This window comes from Equus asinus, chromosome 6 (genome assembly GCF_041296235.1).
Source record: "Equus asinus isolate D_3611 breed Donkey chromosome 6, EquAss-T2T_v2, whole genome shotgun sequence".
NCBI lineage: Eukaryota > Metazoa > Chordata > Mammalia > Perissodactyla > Equidae > Equus > Equus asinus.
In genome coordinates, this window is record NC_091795.1 from 75,910,946 (window position 1) to 75,927,996 (window position 17,051).

At 36.0% G+C, this 17,051-nt stretch overlaps 1 protein-coding gene across 2 annotated transcripts in view; it reads left to right on the plus strand.

The window, feature by feature from the left end:
* The window catches only part of MEMO1 (mediator of cell motility 1), a 121,250-nt gene that overhangs the window by 65,951 nt on the left and 38,248 nt on the right, over nt 1–17,051 (plus strand). For both annotated transcript variants that reach the window (XM_044772208.2, XM_044772209.2), the window contains exons 4-6: nt 6,357–6,425; nt 14,447–14,559; nt 16,506–16,617. In XM_044772208.2, coding sequence (XP_044628143.1) covers nt 6,357–6,425; nt 14,447–14,559; nt 16,506–16,617 — 294 coding nt within the window. The remainder of the gene's footprint in view (nt 1–6,356; nt 6,426–14,446; nt 14,560–16,505; nt 16,618–17,051) is intronic.

Here is a 17,051-nt window from a genome sequence, read left to right on the forward strand (position 1 = left end):
TTTTGCATCTGTTTTGTCTTGCTTCAAACAGACTTTTAAGCCTTCAACTTCAGAAAGGACTGAAATCATGAAATCTGAGTTCTATTTAAAACATATTTACCTCAGTTAATCTTGTTTTCAAAACCAGCATCCTTCCCTAGAGTCTTATAGGATATATGATTCTGTGAGTATTCTTCCAGTTTTTAGGCTTGTTGCTCTTCCTGCTCCATGGACTCCTTTCCTTTTTCCTTGACATGTGTAAAGGTCTCTTTTGGTGGCTAAGAACAAAGTCTGGAGCCTCTACTGCCTTGCTTTAAGTCCTTGGGTGGGCAGTTACTGTGTGACCTTGAGCAAGTTTTTTAACCTTTCTGCTTTAGTTTCTTCACCTATAAAATGAGAAAAATAATTATTCCTATCATATAGGGTTGATGTGAGGAGTAAGTGAGTTAATGCTTTTGAGTTACATGGAAGAGTGCTTGACACTTAGTAAGTACTCAGTAAATGTTAGTTATTACCATTATCATAACTATCTTCCCCCTCCTCCTCATCCCCCTGTACCTACTTGGTCACTAAGATATGTCAGTCTTTCTTTTTAGACTCTAGAACATTCATTTCCCATTTCCCACTGCCAGTGATACCATGCTAGACCATGACATTGCTACCTCATGCTACAATTTCCAAGAGAGCGTCGCTTAACACCTCCTGCCTCTGATCTGTCCTTTGTGCTTTTGTTTTTCGGTACTGAACTAATAACAGTTTCATATTGTCACTCTTCTGTGAAGAGCATACAGCAGTTTTTCAGTAGCTTGTTTCTTCAAGCCCAGACTCCTCTGTCTGACTCTGGCTAAGCATTACTCTCTGGTTCTGCTCAGGCCAGTTCCATACTTCCTCATCTACATCATGCACTTGGACATTTGTTCGTGTTCCTCCTTCAGCCCTTCTGCCCTTCCTTTGGGCCCTTACCCTTCTACTCTTACAATTTCTGTTCTACCCACACTTCAAGAATCCAATGTTTCTAAGAAGGCTTTCTGGCTTTTAAGAACTGAGCTTGGGTAGGAACAGGATTGGTGAAACTGGGAGAGACTCAGACTAGAAAGACAGGTTGATTTAGGGATCAGGGTGTGGATTTGGGGTCAGGGCCTTTAAGTTCAAGATTGGCAAATAGGAAGTCAAGGCTGAAAAGCAGAGCTAAGATGGAAGGACTAGTTTAAGGTATAAGAATTGGGAGTGGAGGGAATGGGATATGAGTAACAACTGAGAGCAAAGCATTGTTCAAAATCTGAGATGGGGGCCTGGCTGGTGGCGCAGGTGTTAAGTTTACATGTTCCACTTTTGTGGCCGAGGGTTTGCTGGTTCCGATACCCGGTGCAGACCTACCCACCGCTTGTCAAGCCATGCTGTGGCAGGCATCCCACATATAAAGTAGAGGAAGATGGGCATGGATGTTAGCTCAGGGCCAGTCTTCCTCAGCAAAAAAAAGAGGAGGATTGGTGGTGGATGTTAGCTCAGGGCTAATCTTCCTCAAAAAAAAAAAAAAAATCTGAGATGGCATTCAGGTTTGAGACGGACCAGGGCAGATCCGGATACATCAGATGGTTTTTAAATTCCACATGGCCAGGCAAGATGGGATATTTCTGAATTGACAAGGGGGAGCCAGGAATGGTCAGATCAGGAGCAGGAGTTAGGAATCTGAGGCAGTCAGTATTGGGGTCTCAGCACTGGAAGATTGGGGACATAAGCAGATGGAATAGAGCCTCTGGTTAGGCTAGATTATCAAGATTGGTACGGGATGACAGCAAAACTGAATTTGCTGAGCCATAGAACAACTTACATTTCCTTCTGGCTAAGATTAGAACTGGGATGTGGGAATATTGCTATATTTTGGCAACTTGATAGGCTTCCTTGCCAGAGGTATCAGGATAGAGTGACTACCATTAATCCAACCAATAAAGCCTTCAGTGATTTCAGCTTGCTTAGGGTATGTCCCGTATTGCTTAACTCTTGATTGAGCACATTTCTGTCTTGTATTGCTGTGATTGCCCTACGTAAATCTCTTTTTTCTCCATTCATATCTTAAGCTAGTTCAAATGAGGACCGTTTTAAAAATAGAGCCTTATTGTGATATGATTAACATACAGCTGCGTATGTTTAAAGTTTACAGTTTGATAAGTTTGAAATATATATACCCCTGTGAAACCATCACCACAATTGAGATAATGAACATATTCATCATCCTTAAAAGTTTCATTGTGCCCTTTTGTAATGCTTTCCTTATGCATTTCTCTGTACCTTCTCCCCTCCCACATCCACTGACTTACTTTCTGTCACTATAGATTAGATTTTATTTTCTAGAGTTATTTCAATGGGACAATACAGTATAAACTTTGTCTGGCTTCTCTCAGCATATTTCTTTCTTTCTTTCTTTTTACCGATTTTTTTAGTGTAATTATTTTGAGTGTGTCAATAGTTCATTCCTTTCTATTGCTGAAGAGTATTCCATTGTATAGTTATATCTCAATTTGTTTATCCATTCACCTTTTGAAGGATATTTGGTTGTTTCTAGTTTTTGGCAGTCGCACATGGAACTGGGATGAACGTTTGTGTGCAAATCTTCTTGTGAACATAAACAGTTCAGTATTGTCAAGTATATTCACACTGTTGTACAGCTGGTTTTCAGAGCTCTTTTTGTCTTGCAAAACAGTTACCTATTTTTTTTTAATTTTTATTGAATTAATGATAGGTTTCAATCTTGTGAAATTTCAGTTGTACATTATTGTTTGTCAGCCGTGTTGTAAGTGCACCCCTTCACCCTTTGTGCCCACCCCCCCCCCCACCTTTCCCCTGGTAGCCACTAATCTGTTCTCCTTGTTTACATTTTTAAATTCCTCATATGAGTGGAGTCATAAAGAGATTGTCCTTCTCTAACTGGCTTATTTCACTTAACATAATTCCCTCAAGGTCCATCCATGTTATTGCAAATGGGACGATTTTGTTCTGTTTTACGGCTGAGTAGTATTCCATTGTATATATATATACCACATCTTCTTTATCCATTCATCTGTTGATGGACACTTACGTTGCTTCCACGTCTTGGCTATTGTAAATAATGCTGCAGTAAACATTGGGGTGCATAGGACTTTGGGAATTGCTGACTTTAAGCTCTTTGGATAGATACCCAGTAGTGGGATAGCTGGGTCGTATGGTAGTTCTGTTTTTAATTTTTTGATGAATCTCCATACTGTTTTCCATAGTGGCTGCACCGGTTTGCATTCCCACCAGCAGTGTATGAGGGTTCCTTTTTCTCCACAACCTCTCCAACATTTGTTACTATTTGTTTTGGTGGTTTTTGTCATTCTAATGGTGTAAGGTGATATCTTAGTGTAGTTTTGATTTGCATTTCCCTGGTGATCAGCGATGATGAACATCTTTTCATGTGCCTATTGGCCATCCATATATCTTCTTTGGAGAAATGTTGTTCATGTCTCCTGCCCATTTTTTGATCAGGTTGTTTGTTGGATTTTTTGTTGTTGAGTTGTGTGAGTTCTTGATATATTATGGATATTAATCCTTTGTCAGATATATGGCTTGCAAATATTTTTTCCCAGTTAGTGGGTTGTTTTTTTGTTTCATTCCTGTTTTCATTTGCCTTGAAGAAGCCCTTTTAATCTGATGAAGTCCCATTTGTTTATTCTTTCTATTGTTTCCCTTGTCTGAGAAGACATGGTGTCCGAAAAGATCCTTTTAATACTGATGTCAAAGAGTGTACTCCTTATGTACTTTAGTGTACTGAAGCCTTATGGTTTCAGGTCTTCCCTTTAGGTCTTTGATCCATTTTGAGTTTATTTTGGTGAATGGTGAGAAAGAATGGTCAATTTTCATTCTTTTACATGTGGCTTTCCAGTTTTCCCAGCACCATTTGTTGAAAAGACTTTCTTTTCTCCATTGAATGCCCTCAGCTCCTTTGTCGAAGATAAGCTGTCCACAGATGTGTGGTTTTATTTCTGGGCTTTCAATTTTGTTCCAGTGATCTGTGCACTTGTTTTTGTACCAGTACCATGCTGTTCTGATTACTGTACCTTTGTAGTATGTTTAGAAGTCAGGGATTGTGATACCTCTCATTTTGTTCTTTTTTCTCAGGATTGCTTTAGCAATTTGGGGTCTTTTGTTGTCCCATATGAATTTTAGGATTCTTTGTTCTATTTCTGTAAAGAATGTCATTGGGATTCTGATTGGGATTGCGTTGAATCTGTAGATTGCTTTAGGTAGAATGGAGATTTTAACTATGTTTATGCTTCCAATCCATGTACATGGAATGTCTTTCCATCTCCTTAGGTCATCATCCACTTCTCTCAGAAAGGTCTTGTAATTTTCATTGTATAGGTCTTTCACTTCCTTAGTTAAATTCACCCCCAGGTATTTCATTCTTTTTGTAGCGATTGTGAATGGTATTGTGTTCTTGAGTTCTTTTTCTGTTAGTTCGTTATTAGAATATAGAAATGCTACTGATTTATGCAAATTGATTTTATACCCTGCAACTTTGCTGTAGTTGTTGATTACTTCTAACAGTTTTCCAATGGATTCTTTGGGGTTTTCTATATATAAGATCATGTCGTCTGCAAACAGCGAGATTTTCACTTCTTTCCTCCCTGTTTGGATTCCTTGTATTCCTTTTTCTTGCCTGATTGTTCTGGCCAGGACCTCCAGTACTATGTTAAATAAGAGTGGTGGTAGAGGGCATCCTTGTCTCGTTCCTGTTTTCAGGGGGATGGTGCTCAGTTTTTGCCCATTGAGTATGATGTTGGCTGTGGTTTTGTCATATATGGCCTTTATTCTGAAATTTCTTTATATATTTAGATACAGATTTTCTTTATCAGATACATGCTTTACAAATATTTTCTCTCAGTCTTGTGTCTTGTCTTTTCAATTTACTGCACATCTTGAAATTGGCCATGGTGGGACAGATTTACTCCACATTAATTGGCAAATTGCTGCAAATCAGGGCTTTATTTTCTTTTTTTAAAGATTGGCACCTGCGCTAACAGCTGTTCCCAATCTTCTTCTTTTTTTGTTTTTCTTCTACTTCTCTCCAAAGGCCCCCAGTATTTACTTGTATATTCTTGTTGTGAGTACCTCTGGTTGTGCTATGTGGGATGCCACCTCAGCATGGCTTGACAAGCAGTGCTGTGTCCACGCCCAGGATCCGAACCGGCAAAACCTGGGCCACAGAAGCAGAGTGAGAGAACTGAACCACTCTGCCACAGGGCTGGCCCCTCAGGGCTTTATTTTTTGTTGATTGTCTATACTTAAGGAAGTAATGAGGAAAGGTTAAGAATGCAGATTAAACTTAAAATTATATTGTGTCTGTAGCCTTAACTTGTGAATAGCACAAAAAAGTGAGGAAGGAAATATTCTGTCTAGTATTTGAAAAATATTTTCTAATCAGAAAAGAAGTCATTCAAGGTCTTGTCAGATGAGTCCAGTTCAGGCACATGTTTTTAATGCACTCTTGTCAGTTGCAGTCATTCCTTGGCTACAGATAAAAGAGTTCTGCTAAAATCAGTGAAAGCATTCTGTGACAATCAATTGACTGTGTGGAATTTGCAATAAAGAGTATTATGTTTTTTCATTATTTGTAAATTGTGTGATACATATCTTTTTATTTCAGTAAAATTTATAATCTTATGTGCGTATGTATGTGTATACATTTTTTTCCTGCAGAGCCAACTGTTAAACATTTACCAGCATACCACTGGCCACATACTAATAAGCAAGCACGAAAGGAAGAGTTTCTAGACTCATGTAACTGGAATGAGTCAAGAAAGAAAAATGAGGTGTTGGAAACAAGTCATTCTATAGATGTTAAGAGAACCAATCTAATGCTAAGACCAGAAGATGAAAAGGGCAGAGTAGACAGAGAAAATGAAAGCTACAAAACACAGAAGGCCAAGTCAGTTCTCTTACCACTAAACACACAGAGGGAAATGAGTTGTTAGTTGTAGGGTATTTGCTTCCGTCTGATTTGACTTGCTCTTGGTCTTACCATTGTTATGTAATAAGTCTGCTAATGGCATTGAAGAGGAATGTGAAGAACTCAGTGTTACATTAGTAACTTCAAGTAATCCTTGAATGGCTCCAAATCTAATTTTCCTTCAGACCAAAAGAATTACAAAATACTTTTTAAAATTTAAAATTGGAACACAGAACCACTATGTGTTCCTTATTCTAGAAGTTGTGTCATTGGCTACATTGGTTTTTAATCTATACATTCAACTCTGTTGTGTTTACTATAGTTATTATATTCCTTTCAAAAGTTTTTTTTTTCAGAATATCTTGATTTTGAATCTGATGATTAAGTTTAAAAATATTTTGTTTTGTAGCCATGCGGGATATACGTACTGTGGGTCTTGTGCTGCTCATGCTTACAAACAAGTGGATCCATCTATTACGTAAGTAATATAGTTAGATACCATTTTGTTTAAGTGGGAGAAGGTTGGGAATTATAATTGCTTTGTCACCAAAGTAATTTGTTTTTCATGCTTATTGTTATTATATACTCAAGTTCACTAGGAATTTGACATTTTATAAATTTAATTAAACCTTATATAGGTTATGAAAAGCTTTAATAGTGTTTTTTATTGTCTGAACACTTAGTTTTTATCTTCCCTTTGTTTGGTAAAATGTTTAATTCTGGAAATGTTAGAAGGGTAATGTGATATTGCGGTTTATAAGAAGTATATATTTGGTCATTCAGATGACAAAATACATTTCTCATATATATTTGGTCTTCGTCCACAGTTCCTGGCTCACAGCTCCCAAAACCCTTGGAATTTCATAAGTATTGTTATGCCAATGAGGTGACTTTTGGACCCCACTTAAGGACAGGGGCTGGTTGCTAGGAGAACCAACCATGTGATTAGAACTTTCAGTCCCACTCCTAGACTTCTAGGGAGGGGAGAGGACCTGGAGGTTGAATCAGTTGCCAATGGCCAGTGATTTCATCAATCATGATGGTGTAACTGGAAGTTGGACTTCCACTTATAAAATTAATAAGTCATGGGAGTGTACAGCATGTACAGCATAGGGAATATAGTCAATACTATTGTAATAATTTTGTATGGTGACAAACAGTAACTAGACTTATTGTGATAATCATTTCATAATGTATATAAATATCGAATCAGTATGATATATACCTGAAGCTAATAAGATATTGTATGTCAATTATACTTCAATTTAAAAAAAAGTAGTAGAGAAATGCTTAATGTGAAAAAAAAAAATCATGACTATGTAATGAAGCCTCCATAAAAACCCAGAAGGAGAGGGTTCAGAGAGCTTCCAGGTTGGTGAATACGTGGAGATCTGGGGGAGTGTGGTGCACCTGCAGAGGATGTGGAAGCTCTGTGCCCTTTCCCCATACCTTGCCCTAGGCATCTCTTCCAACTGGCTGTTCCTGGGTTATATCCTTTTGTAGTAAACTGGTGATCTAGTAGGTAAAATGTTTCTGTGAGTTTTATGAGCCACTCTAGCAATTAGTCAAACCCAGGGAGTGGGTCATGGGAACTTCTGATTTATAGCCGGATGGTCAGAAGTACAGAGAACAACCATGATTTGTGACTGGTGTCTGAATTGAAGTCCAAGGAGGGAGTTGTTGGGCCCCCCAATTTGTAGCAGCTTGGTCAGAAGCACAGGTAACAACTTGGGCTTGCGATTGGCATCTGAAGTGGAGGGTGGGGATGGGCAGTCCTGTGGGACTGAGCTCTCAACTTGTGAGATCTGATGCTGTCTCTGGGTAGATAGTATCAGAATTGAGTTGAATTCTTGGACACCCTGTTGATGCCTGAGGATTGCTTGTTGGAGGTGTGGGGGACTCCCCACTCTGCATGTTGTAATTGGTCCAGGAACACTAACAGTTAAATATTTTGATTTTTAATTTTTCTTTGAAAATTTGGAGATGAGCATTTTTAGGAAAAATGCAAAGCCCTTTGTTCAATTTTAATCACTTTGTAATTTAAAGTTCTTTATTGTACTTGTTAGGTTGTGGTTAATGAAAGAAGAATAATTTCTCGTTGACAGGATAAGGTACCTGAATTATTTTAGAATTTGACGGTGAATTTAATATGGCGTTTGAAGCATATTAGATCTTAGTAGTTCATTGACAGCTCTGAAATTAGCTTTAAATAATCTTTCTGGCAAATTGAGACTGATTGAATAGTATACTGCTTTCTAAAGTGAGAAACCTGTGAACTTTCAAAAGCTTCTGCTGGAAATAGCCACCTATATTACTTAATTGGCTGACCAGCATTTTATTTAAAAGGTTAATTCACTCCATGTGAACCAGTATTAGGGTCCAGTCTGTAATGCCAGTTGTACACACTGTGTGAATAGGTAAAATCGATCATCTTAGTTTTGTCAAGTGTTGCTTGTTAGGTTAGACCGGTACTCATAGAGATGAAGCATAATCATTCAAAAGAAGTAACTCACAGCAGCCATGAATTTAAAAAGAAAATCTCACCCATAGCCTACTCCTTTGCCTTTGAGCAGTTTGTTCAAATTTTTAAAACAAAAGAGCTACACTTTTTTGTTTTTATGTGGTAGCTCTGCACATTGTTATCACACCTTTGTTGAAAATTATTTTTAGTAAGTTTTTAATAGTAAATAAAATGATATTGTTTTCAAATTGATGAGGTTTTGGTTAGCCCTGCCTCATTTATGATGTTTTGAGGGGTGTCTTTAACAAATATTTCTTGATACGTACTTAATATACAATTTTAACAAATTTTTTTCATGAATAAGAGCAAATAAATATTAGATTGGAAAGATTTTCAGGAGCTTCCTTCATTTGACCCTGGGCCTATCAACCTGCTGTAATCAAGATTAGTTTATGTAACAGCCTTTTCCAAACCTTTTTTATTTGGCAGAATTTTTACTGATGATGTTATATGCTGGAAGGGTACTTTGAATTAAATTTGGCCTAAGAATATATAGAGAGATATAGAGCCTATATGTGTAGAAGTGGAAAGCGTGTATTAAAATAAGTTGTTGGAAAGTGAGAATGAAAGGAAAAAGAATAAGAAGGGAAGAGAGCAAAGGACTAAGAAGTGATAAAGGAGATCAGTAAAAAGAGAGGCAAATGATGGATGATGGTGTGATCAACTTATTTTTGCAATTAATATATAGTAATTGAATTCTGAATAAATAAATTAGAAGTTCTAAGTGTTAAAAATGACAATTGACAGCCCCAGTTGTATTTTCTTGAAAATTGCCCTCCATGAGATTTGCACTGTCTTCACAGTGCTTTGAGAAAATAAAGAACCTCGTTTTGGAAACTGTAAGCATAGAGGAAAAATAACAATCCAAGAGAGAAGGTTAAATTCTATACCACCAGCTTCCATTCTTACCTTCCACACTAATCCATTCTCTACGTGTCAACCAGGATCATCTTTTGTACTGTCTTGCAGTTCGAATGGATCTTTCAACTTTCCATGATTTTGTAGTATCTGGTGTGGAACATATGGAAAGTATTTGTTCATTGAGTTATGCAGATCTTTCAAAAGTTGACATTTCACCATACAATATGAGAAAATCGCATTTATTAATATCACCACCAATTTAATCAGAAAAATCTTTAATTATTGGGAAGCTGTTAATCTCACAGTGATAGAAGTGTTGCAAAAGTCTAATTTTCACATAAAAACTTCAATTCTGTCATTGGCAACAAATATGTCAAATGTTTTCTTTGAAGTGGCAGGCTCATTTTGTTCATTTTCTACAAAATTTCTGCCAGATGCCTAAATTGGAATAACCATAATTTGTCTACAGTCCTTTTTTGAAGTAAAAATTGTGTTACATGAAAAAAAAATGTCTAGTTTAGCTTACAACTCACGATCACACAAGTGCTTTCCCCTGAGATATGCTTCTGTGTGCGGTGAAGTGCTTTATGCATTTAGCACCACAAATTGAATGCATTTTGTCATAGAGAATATTTTTATAAAACTGTACTCAAAATTCAAGATTTAATGAAATTAAGTGAAACTGGCCTTAAAAAAAAAAAGCTTGGTATGAGTGAAGGTGAAGAATACATGACCACTGGTACATTTTGATATAATTGCCTTGGATATTTACTGAGCTTCACTTTTGTACTGCAAGTGCAAATGTCAACACAGTGAAAAAGGCACATAACTTTTTTGTATTATTATGAAGAAAGTTTTGATTTTGTGGACTCCTTGAAAGGGTCTTGAGGAATCCACAGTTCCTACTTTGAGAACTGCTGTGATACAGGGTGATTGGATTTAGATTGTGGATAAGGTTTTGGGGAAGAAATCTTGGAGGAAATGATTTTTATGCCAAGCAAAAGGAACAATAGCACGTGTGAAAGCTTTGAAGTAGATGAAGTGTAATCAAGAAACTGCAAGACGACCAGTATATGTAAAGTATCATGATCAAGGGAGGAAGAGTAACACAAGAGGGGACCAGTTCATTTGAGACATAGAACCGATTTTAGTGATTTTGGAATGTATCCTCTGACCATGAAAAGCCATTGGTAGACTTTTTAAGCAGGAGAGTGGTATGATCAGTTGTATGCTTCAAAAAAGAGCACTCTGACTGTTTAAGGAATTTAAAAAATAATACATTTAATTATTTTCCATATTTATAGTTGTGAAGTCTTTTCCTGTTGTTAAGACTATAATTAAGAACCAGAACTCAGGATGTACTTAGATAGTAACTTGATTTTGATTCATGTCTTTCAGAAAGCTTTGCAGGGCAGAAAAAGAGAGCAAAAAGGAATCTTTTTTGATGTCACATGACATTTTATTCTTTAGTTAAAATATCTCCACTTGCCATGAAACACTTTAAAAAAATTACTTATGTTTTATTATTTAGAATAAGTAGTTAATATTTATGAGCGCAGACATTCGGGTAACTTATGTATTGTACACAGACTATACTCATCACAGTAAGTAACTCCACAACTATGAATTCTCTGGAGATGTTATACGTGGACTATGTTTATTTCTAAGAGAACCCTATTGATTTTTTTCCGCCATTTTTTCATGTTAAAATCTTGTTTTACATGTATGGCAACAGTGATGATATGCTAATATTTAAAAATTACTCCTTTAAAGACAAAGCACCTTGCAATTAATTAAAGGGAGAGAAAGTGGCATTTTTTCCAATGCCTGGATTACTCCTTTCTCTCTAAAGTATTCCTATGGCCTTGGTGTTTATTGATCTAGCAACTAGCAAAAAAAGAAAATGCGTTACCTTTTATTTACATAGTTTTCTTTATTTACATAGTTTCTTTGTTAGCATATAGCTAACAAAGAGACCCATTTTGAGATTACTATAGGTTTAATATGCAGTTCTTTTTTCTTTTGAATGAAACCTAGCCTTTTTTGGGTATATCACTGTTTTTTTCCTAGGGAGATTAGCCCTGAGCTAACATCTGTGCCAATCTTCCTCTCTTTTGTATGCGGCCACACGTGGCTGACAAGTGGGCTAGGTCTGCGCCCAGGATGCGAACCCGTAAACCTGGGCGGCTGAAGCAGAGCACGCCAAACTTAACCGCTACGCTATAGGGCTGGCCCTGGGTACATCACCCAAGTGTACATCACCCTGGGTACATCACCCTTTTAAGGGTTTTATGTGGATGGGACCTAAACTTCTTTTTTCCTATTATCTCTCTTACCAAATGTGGAACTTCACTATGTTGCCTTTGGGTGAGTTTCTGCCACACTGAAAAGACTCTGTTGGGTACACAGTTGGATAATTCAGACTGGTGGGAACTCTTTTCCCTACCAGTCTTCATCTTTTCATGTAGGTTGGGTATGACAAACAGGCAAGCAAGGTAAATAGTTAGTATTAAAGGAGGCAATTTAGGCTTTCCAAGCCAACCTTGGGTGTTTATTTCTGGAGTAGTGCTCATCTTTTGGCCAGTGTTAGAACCTTGTTACACTTACCTATGAAATGTATCTATGCTTTGAGTTTAGGTTGATATTTTATTTAATTTATTTTTTATTTTATTTTTTGGTGAGGAAGATTGTCCCTGATCTAAAATTTTTGCCAGTCTTCCTCTATTTTGTATGCGGGATGCCGCCACAGCATGGCTTGATGAGCGGTCTGTAGGTCTGTGCCTAGGATCTGAACAAGTGAACCCCTGGCCGCTGAAGTGCAGCACGTGAACTTAACTATTATGCCACCAGGCTGGCCCATAGATTGATATATATATATATTTTAAATATTTTATTTTTTCCTTTTTCTCCCCAAAGCCCCCTGCTACATAGTTGTATATTCTTCGTCGTGGGTCCTTCTAGTTGTGGCATATGGGACGCTGCCTCAGCGTGGTTTGATGAGCAGTGCCATGCCCGTGCCCAGGATTCGAACCAATGAAACACTGGGCTGCCTGCAGCAGAGCGCACGAACTTAACCACTCGGCCATGGGGCCAGCCCTCCTAGATTGATATTTTAAAAGCCATTTCATATTTTAATTATATATCCTGGATCTCCTGGGAGTGTTGTCACTTTAAATATTCTGTCTCTCTTTTCATAAAAATGTATTCCTCAATCATAAAAATGTCTCTTTTTTGTACTTGATTCTTAGTTCATATAATGCCTGTCTTCAGGCCAGTCATCTAAACACTGAGTTATTATTATGTATGTCCCACATTAGACTTTAAAAAATTATGGTGATGTTTTTGTGCTGTTAATATAGGAGAACATAGTGGTATTTCTTTTGTTCATTTAGGAATCTATAGATTTGATCTTTTTTTCCTGAAATGTTTATTGAACTGATCACAGAGGTGATGACAAGAAGTGAGCATTAGCAGTGAAAAGGGAGGAGGAAGAAAAGAGATTATGTTTCTGACTAGAAATGGTGTGTGGATAAACGTTTATATGTTTGCTATGTGTGATAACTTGGGGAGGTTTGTGGACTCTGAGCTGAGAATGGCTTTTTCCTTATCCACATCTTTCTTACCCCTCCACCCCCCTTATAACAAGTAACATATAGCAGACAATAGGTTGATTTTCTTAGCTGTAATAGGATTTTATCAAAATAAATATGTTGCTAAATCACACATTCCTTGGCTTGCAAGTTTTTGATATGAAAGAACTAGCTATGTCTCAGTCTTTGTCCATTAATTGAGCAATGAGTAGTACTTAATTTTCTAGGGACGTTGCCTATCATATATTCCCTTCTTTCTCATAGTTTTGGTTTTTTGGATCTGTAAGTTTGTGTGCGTGTGTGTGTATGTGTGTATGTGTGCACGTGCGTGCGCGGTGGGAAATGTTTCGTTTATATGAATCTGGGAGAACAGAGAAAATGGATAGTTTTGGAATTTAGATTGTAGGGATGTTTGAGATGAAATGAGAGGAAGTCAATTTTACTCTTGATGTCAAGATAAAGAGATTGTAAAGATTCAAGCTACAGTTTAGCCCAGTTCTTTTCTTTGGCCTGCAGTGCAAATAACACATATTCAAGTTTCTTTATTTTTGAGAATGACTTCTACTTGAATGGGAACAGAGAAAGCTTATTACATGGAATTCTTTTCAACAAGATGCCTTTTTTCTCTGCTGTGGAAGAAATGTGGAAATAGCTTTATCAAAATGCTTTTTTGTAATGATATTTTGTATGGATTTTTAGAATTTGTACTATTATGTATTTTTATTAAAGTTCTAGTAGATCTTAGAAGGTGAGTTTAGAATTTGTTAGAATTTTGAGATTTTATTTAATAGTTGAAATGATTAAAATTTAATTAATATAGCTGTTGAAAATCTTCTGTATCCCAGCCATTGTGAATACAGAGATGATTTTAAGCATAGCAGGTTGGTTTACTGTAGATAATCAGTAACTGGTATTTCCAGGTGTTGAATATGATTCTTTTAAAGGCCTTCCAACAAAAAGACAAAGATAAGGAATTGAACTTAATTAACTGAGGAGCAAATAATTAGTAGGTATATTAGTTTGCTAGTGCTACTGTAAGAAAATATCACAAACTCGGTGGCTGAAACTATAGAAATTAATTTTGTCATAGTTCTGAAGGCTAGAAGTCCAAGATCAAGGTGCTGGCAGGGTTGGTTTCTCCTGTGGCCTCTCTCCTTGGCTTGCAGATGGCTGTCCTCTTGATGCCTCTTCAAATAGTACCATTTCAGTGCATGTGCACCTCTGATGTCTCTTCCTCTTCGTATAAGGATACCAGTCATATTGGATTCAGGCCTCATTTTAAGTTAATCACCTCTTTAAAGACGCTGTCGCCAAATAAGGTTACATTCTGAGGTACTAGGGGTAGGACTTCAACATATGAATTTTAGGGGAAACACAATTTAGCATATAACAGTAGGTAATGAAATTAGTCAGGAAGGAAAACTGTACTACATGTAATTTGTCTAAGTTACTTATTTTTTCCCTTGTATTTAATAAGGTTTGTATAGAAGTACAATTGTTCTGTGTTTTTTGTTGTATACCTCCTAGCCGGAGAATTTTCATCCTTGGGCCTTCTCATCATGTGCCCCTCTCTCGATGTGCACTTTCCAGTGTGGATATATATAGGACACCTCTCTATGACCTTCGTATTGACCAAAAGAGTAAGTATATAGAGATCTTGCAGCTTTTAAATGGCTAAAGGTTTTTTTTTAAGAGGAATTATAAGTTAGTTAAAAATTAAAAATATCAATATTATAAGTAATATTTCAATTAAAAAATAAAATTTGTTGTAACTAATCTGCAAAAAATATAAACAAAGAAAGAAAATCTTCCATTTACCTAAAAGACAACTATGATTTCTCTGCCAGCCACAAAAATCTTTCAGATCCAGTAGTGTCCAGACTGTAGTGGTTACATTTATATTCAGGGAAGTACCAGTGCATGGGCATGCATGTTAGTCTCCCACTGTGTGTATCACTTTCCTCACTGTAAATAGATAATGGTGATAATGCCTTTATTTCCGTGTATCTCTTTCCTCACTGTAAATAGATAATGGTGATAATGCCTTTATTTCCTCTCAAATGATTTTTATGGGAAAAAATGAGACTGTAGTTGTGAAACTCTGAAAGAAGGGTGCTAAATAAATCTTTTGTGTATTTTATCTTTGTCTATTATTTTGATTTACTTTTCCATAGGATTCCAGAAATCATATTTTTTATTTAGTTGTGTCTCATTTTTTACATTATATGTGTAAAGTAAAACCTTTTGACTTTATAATTGTATTTTTGGAGGAGTGGGGAGAACATAATTTCAAAAATATGGAACAGTACAGAGAATAGTGTAACAAATACTTGTGTACTCATTATCCACAATTGACTCAGAATTTCCTTCTCATCTGAACTCAATTTATACTCTCCAAAGTAACCACCTTTGTTACCTTGGTGTGTATCCTTCCAGTTGATTAAATTATATTTTAAGTGTGTTGTGTGCTTATTTTTTCAAGAAGTTTTGCAACAAATTCTTCCTTAGAATGACAGAAGACATTTGCAAAGGAAATGGCCAACTCTTTTTCTTTACTTTTTAGGCCTAAATTTTCATAATTTGAGGTTTTAAGTATCATAGAGTGTTAGCAATTTGTTGTAAGAATATATCTTATTAATGAAGCTGGAGTGTTACTAGCCTTATTCTCTAGAATGGATTTTGGGACACTTTGTTTTTAAAGCCTTTTTGGGGCATTCAGAAAATTTTGGTTTTTGATAGCCTACCAGTGAAGGAATAGTGGATTTTTAATCAGGTGTAATGTTGTAGGAAAAAAGTCATAACACCATTTGTTTCTTTCTTTGATATTGGTAAACCCATTTAAGGATGTAGGTATAAAAATGTTGGTTCTGTTCTATGATAAAACAAAAATATTCTTCTATCATCTTTTTTTATGTATTAAATTTCATCATTTTCTTGCTATGCAATATCTAGTTTTAAGTATAATTCATCAGATGGGTCCGAATTACTAGATCATTTTAAGATAATTTACGACATGGTATTGTGGTGAATTTATGTTCTGGTTTAGCCCACAAGCTTAATTGTTAATTTTGAGGAAAACAGGTTTCTTAGTGGGAATTTTCTGTTCTTAGTATGGCAGGAATCTGAGGTATGAAATAATAATCCCATCCATTTTATTAAAAAACAAAACAAAACTCAAAAACTGTATTATTGGCCTCATGAGTAAGTAGACCAGTGGTGTTTCCATATTTCAAGAGGTATTCTAATCAACTTGTTCTTGTTAGCATTTGCTGATTAAAGTCTAGGAAAAGCTTAGACCCACAGCTGATTTTACATATAATGAAAGGAAGTGATGAAAAATTTAAATTACTATTTTTTTGTTTAACTGTGTAACACATGAAATTGCTGAGTAAGTCATTATATGTATTATTGTTTTGTCTGGTATGTGAAGCTAGTTTTTCTTTTTTTAAAATAAAAATGAAGGAAAATATTATGTGGTGCTTCTGTCTCTTGTCAAAGCATATAGTTTTGTGGTACTGGGTGGAGTCCCACAGGAGGAGGCTATACATTAATATGTTTGTTTTACTGTATTTTGAAATCTCTTTAGTTTACGGAGAACTATGGAAGACAGGAATGTTTGAACGCATGTCTCTGCAGACAGATGAAGATGAACACAGTATTGAAATGCATTTGCCTTATACAGCTAAAGCCATGGAAAGGTATATTGATTAATGTACGAAATCCCAGAGAAGTCATAGAAAATTAATTTCTTTGGAATTATTTTAACTAGGGTAAGATAATCATTAGGGTAAATTTTTTGGTATTTGAAATGAAATAAAAATTTGAGATTGGAGTTTCCTAATGTGGATTGAAGTTGGTTTTGAGTAGTTTGCCTATGAAAGCTGACTATATGAATTGACATGGTTGTTTTATTAGGTGGAAATATTAAAAAAACCCATGTGTGTTTGTATATCTTGGTTTGCCTGTTATTTTATTCATTAGACATTTTTTTATCTCAGAATAACAATCACATTCTTTTATGACATAGTGATATAAGTGATAACAAAATTTTAGATTTGGAAGTGACATTGGAGGTCATTTATTTTAGGCTTATACAAAGTACGTGAATCTCTTTTTTATAATATGCTTAACA